Source organism: Oratosquilla oratoria, chromosome 4 (genome assembly GCF_046742065.1).
Source record: "Oratosquilla oratoria isolate Oo_2021 chromosome 4, ASM4674206v1, whole genome shotgun sequence".
Taxonomy (NCBI): domain Eukaryota; kingdom Metazoa; phylum Arthropoda; class Malacostraca; order Stomatopoda; family Squillidae; genus Oratosquilla; species Oratosquilla oratoria.
Window position 1 is genome coordinate 80,942,766 of NC_134780.1, and position 5,000 is coordinate 80,947,765.

Genomic DNA, 5,000 nt, shown 5'->3' on the forward strand with positions numbered 1-5,000 from the left:
ATGGTAGGTTGCACAGCTAAATTCATTTTCAGAGCCGAGAGAAACTAATTTTAAAAAAGAAAATCAGCCTAGCAAAGGTTAAGGATAATAAGAAGGAATTTCAGTAAGAAATTAAAAATAGATTCGAAGCTCTAAGAACTAACGAGGACACAGTCGAAGATATGAATTTGAATCTAGTGAATATTATCAGGGAAGTGGCAGAGAAAGTAGGAAGTACAAAAAGTATTAGAGAAAACACATATTCCAAAGCTACATATGACCTAATTAAAAGGAGGACAATGCAGATTAAAAGCAGGAGACAAAATAGAAAGAGTATAACTAAACAACCTTATCAACAAAAGGCAGAGAACAGAGAAAAGAAAGAGAAACATGGATGAAATAGAGGAAACTATTCGGAAGGGTAAAAGTATTAAAGTGCCCGAGCGCAAAATATGCTTTAGGAAAACAGCAAATGATACGTTTGATAGATAGAAATGGAGAAATCATTAACTGTAGAGACAGAATGGTAAAAAGAATAGAAGAATTTTACCAAGACCTTTACTCATCAAAGACCGTAGTTGAGTTAGTAAATTCATCTGTAGGCGTTAGTAGTGCACCAGAGATTACAAAGGAAGCAGAATTTGCTCTAAAAAATATGAAACTAGGAAAAGCACCTGGGGGAGATGGTATATCGATAAATCTTTTGAAAGATACAGGGAAAGAAGTTCATATTAACTCAAGAAAGCGTTCCTGATGCGTGGTGCAATGCTATAGTGATTTTGCTTCATAAAAAAGGAGACCAGAAGGACCTTATTAACTATCGACCGATTAGCTTACTATCAAACGTATCTAAAGTATTAACCAAGATCCTTACAAATAGACTGAATCAAGTTTTAGATGGAAACCAACCGAGAGAACAAACAGGTTTTAGGAGCGGATACTCGACTCTAGACCATTTGCAGACGATTAATCAACTTATCGAGAAAACGACAGAATACAATATACCTCTCTGTTTAGCAAGCAGGGTACAAACGAACAGATCGTAAGGGTTTTAGAAAAGATTTATGCCAAAGGTACCGCTATAATTCGACTACATAAAGATACAGAAAAGATCAAGATCAAAAAAGGAGTACTGCAAGGCGATACCATTTCACCCAGATTATTTACAGCTTGCTTGGAAGATATTTTCAGAAGACTGAGTTGGGAAGAGAAAGGTTTGAAGATTAATGGCGAATATTTGAACCACCTAAGATTTGCGGATGACATTATTCTTATTTCAGAAAGAGCAGAAGACTTGCAAGAGATGCTGAGTGATCTCAACAAGTAGTCTCAAAGTAGGTTTAAAAATTAATAACACCAAAACCAAAGTAATGTTCAACACAAAGTTCAAAGTAAAGAAATTGTAACTGATGGTGAGAGTCTTGAAGAAGTTGAAGAGTAGAATTATTTAGGCCAGATGGTGAAAGTGACAAAAGATCATAATAATAAAAAAAGTATTACAATTGGTTGGAAAATGTTTGGTAAGTATAGTAAAATCCTGAGAGGCTCTCTACCTTTATGTTTGAAACATAACGTTTACAATCAATGCATTCTGCCACCAATAATCTACGGGTGTGAGACTTGGAAACTGACGAAGGCGATGGAAACAAAGCTAAGGACTGCACAGAGGAGAATGGAGAGATCAATGATGGGAATAACGCTGAGAGACCAAAAGAGAGCAAGTTGTATGAGAGAGCAGACTAGAGGCGGTGAAAGAGAGGAAGTGGAATTGGGCAGGTAAGTTAGTGCGAACGACTGATGAGCGATGGAGCAATGTGTTACTGGGTGGACGCCGCGAGATAGGAAGCGTGGAAGAGGGAAGCTAGACAGGAGATGGAGAGACGAGATTGAGAAGTTTGCAGGGATAACGTGGTAGAGGTTGGCGCGGTCGTGTGAATCATGGAATACTATGAAGGAGGCCTTTCTTCAGCGGTGGACTCAGGATGGCTGATTTGATTTGATTATATATCTATATATATATAAATATATATATACATATATATATATATATATATATATATATATATTTGTATTATATATATTATATATATATACATACATATATACATATTCATACATATATATATATATATATATGTATGTGTATATATATATATATATATATATATATATATATATATATATATATATATATATATCGTTTTGCCGACGCCAAACTTTTTTTTTTTTTTTTTTTTTTTTTTTTTTTTTTTTTTTTTTTTTTTTTTTTTTTTTTTTTTTTTTTTTTTTAAATCTTCCAGAAACCCTCTGAGCCCTCCATTACTGTTTGTGACTTATTCACTTGTTCTAGGTGCAGCCAAATGGTTTTGTTCATCCGAGACCAGAGTCAGGGGTTAAATGCCCTAGGGAGGGAACAGAAGCTTTTGTTCTGGCGATCGGCAGCCGATTTTATTCAGGTAAAGAAGTTATCACACTGAGTTATTTTTTCTCCAACCTCCAGTTCATCGGCGTTAGTACCGCCCACCTCCAGCTTTTTTTCCGCCCGAAAGCTGCGGGTTGTAAACCTGGTCCAACAATCGGAGGAAAAAAATGCCGAGTGTAATTACGCCTTTAGAGAAGTTTCTGGCTTATGGAAAGTTATGTTCAAATCAATGTAAAATTGCGGATACCCACCATAGAACCCAGAGGATAATGGTTCTAAACAAATATCTCTCAGTACAAGGGCGTTCATTTACAACAAAAGTGGTTTCCTGTAAATTGTATACTCATTCCTCGTTTTAACGGAAAAAGAGGGTGACATCGGTTGGATAATGTCGATTGTCCGCAGTTACCGACTCTATGTCTATATAGTGGCTAATACCAACAATTATATTAGGAAATTTAGAGGAATAATACAATACTGTACTTTAATCAAGCACACTATTCCACATGACAGTGTAAGATACCCGTACAGTGTAAATATTCACTACAATACAGTAAATTCAACATTATTTTAAAATCTGCTCGTGTTCAGTGCTACCAAAAATCCTTCCGTAGCACGTGAGACTTAAGGGTTATTACACTAGGTTAGTTTTCTTCCACATTCTACCTCCAACCTCCATTTGAATAACTAGAATATGCCTTTGCTTACAGCAATTTAGACTTCTCTAATAACATTTCAACGGTATGTCTAACATTCGTAATGTTCACAATCTGGTAAATCCCGTGGAAGCTCAGTGTAATAACCTATTTACAGACTAAGTCGTCTGCAACCGATTTTGTTTGCTGCTTCCGATTTCCGTTAAATGGAGGTCCGTTAAATCGAGGGATGAATATTTACGGATCAGGGTTCTGTGTCAAAACATGAAAGAAACAAGAATCCAAAGACTTGCAAGTCACTTCACGAGAGCAATCATCATCAGAGCAGCCAGTGTCCAGGCGTTCCCTTTACAATTATATATTTTTTTTTCCTGCAAATTGTATCAGGTGTCAAAAAAGAGAAAGAGAGAGAGAGAGAAGATTTACAAGTCACTTTACCTCCGATGGCCAATAACACCAACATCAGAACGCCCAGGCAGACCAGGACGACCACAAAAACCTTGCCTACTTTGTCCATGGTTTCGTAAGACTAAATGTCTTCCGCTGGTTCGCTCTCTCTTTGGCTGCACGTGACGTCATTCGCTTCATCAGACTTCCCAAACAAAGATTGAATTCTCGTTTTTATTTTATTTCTTTTCTTGTGTTAAGCTGACACGTGAAAGATAGCTTTTAACAGCATCTTGCTCCAGATTTTTTTTTCGAAAAAAAAAAGACAGAATAGAATAATGTTAACCTCACATAGGGAAAGGTTAGGGCACCTACTAAGCCATGCTTCGTTAAAATTGTCAAAATCCTTCGTCCGCTTTTCCTTGAACACATAATATGAACGGAAATGTAAAGCTTCGTTCACTTTTACTGCTCCAGCCAATGTCTACATAGGGTGAACGCATCAATAGTAAAATAAACAAATAAATGAATGGATAATAAACGTATGAATGAATAATATATTAATAAATTATAAACAAGTGAATAGACGAATTATGAATAAATAAATAATGAATAATTGATCAATAATAAATAAATTACTGAATAAATGAATATTAAATAAACAAACAAATAAATACATGATAAACAAATACACAAATGATAAATGAATATAAGAATATGTAATAGATAAATATTAAACAAATAAATTATAAATAAATGAGTAAATTGCTTAACATAGCAACCCAGAGAACAGCCTTGATTTTATGCACTACTAGCTTAGTGAGGGATATCTGACTCCATGAATAATACCATCCAAACCTGCGTTCACTCATGACTGTTCTGACCTCCCCCTTTTTGTCCTTCAGAAGTTTAGTTTAGTATAACAATGTTTGATGTTACAAATTGGTTTCACACCTTTGTTTTGCTAGTCCTAGTAATATGTCTCGGGTAGGGTCCGAGAACAGTTATGATCTGACCATAATACAAGCCTGGTGAATCAGGGCAACAGGCAATAAGATAATTGGATTTTTTCCTCGTTCTCCTTGTTGTTTTACTCATACGAGTACTGGTCCCCTGTACCCTACTTCTGGTGCTTCAGGTTATAATGTACTACTTCCTAGTGCTCATACTAATTGCCCACTCCGTCCTGAGATACAGATAGAATTTAGAACTAATTAATAGGTGACCCTAGCTGCAATGTAGCATTTACTATAACAACATGTTGATACAGCTGTAAAATAATGTAGTATATCATATGACATGGTATATCTGACATGGTACTCATATTATTTGTTACCTTTTAGCATTATCTTGTTGTTCCTTTGCATAATGCAATGTTCCTTATTATGATGGTGCTCAATTTTTGGTCTCAATATCCTATGTGTTTTGAACATTTTAGTAATATTAACAAAAATATAACAATGTTTATGTGTTATATGTGTACTGACTAGTCCCCTTAACCCCCCACGTATGTTGTCTGTGTAACTTAGTGTAGAAAAACAATCTAATGAGGACCA

The 5,000-nt window shown here is 35.4% G+C and overlaps 1 protein-coding gene across 4 annotated transcripts in view; it reads right to left on the reverse strand.

Moving 5' to 3' along the window:
• The window catches only part of LOC143024956 (uncharacterized), a 30,668-nt gene extending 27,086 nt beyond the window's left edge, over positions 1–3,582 (reverse strand). For all 4 annotated transcript variants that reach the window (XM_076184490.1, XM_076184489.1, XM_076184488.1 and 1 more), the window contains exon 1: positions 3,496–3,582. In XM_076184490.1, the coding sequence (XP_076040605.1) occupies positions 3,496–3,574 (79 nt within the window). In that variant the 5' untranslated portion in view covers positions 3,575–3,582. The remainder of the gene's footprint in view (positions 1–3,495) is intronic.
• Between the last annotated feature and the right edge of the window lie 1,418 nt (positions 3,583–5,000).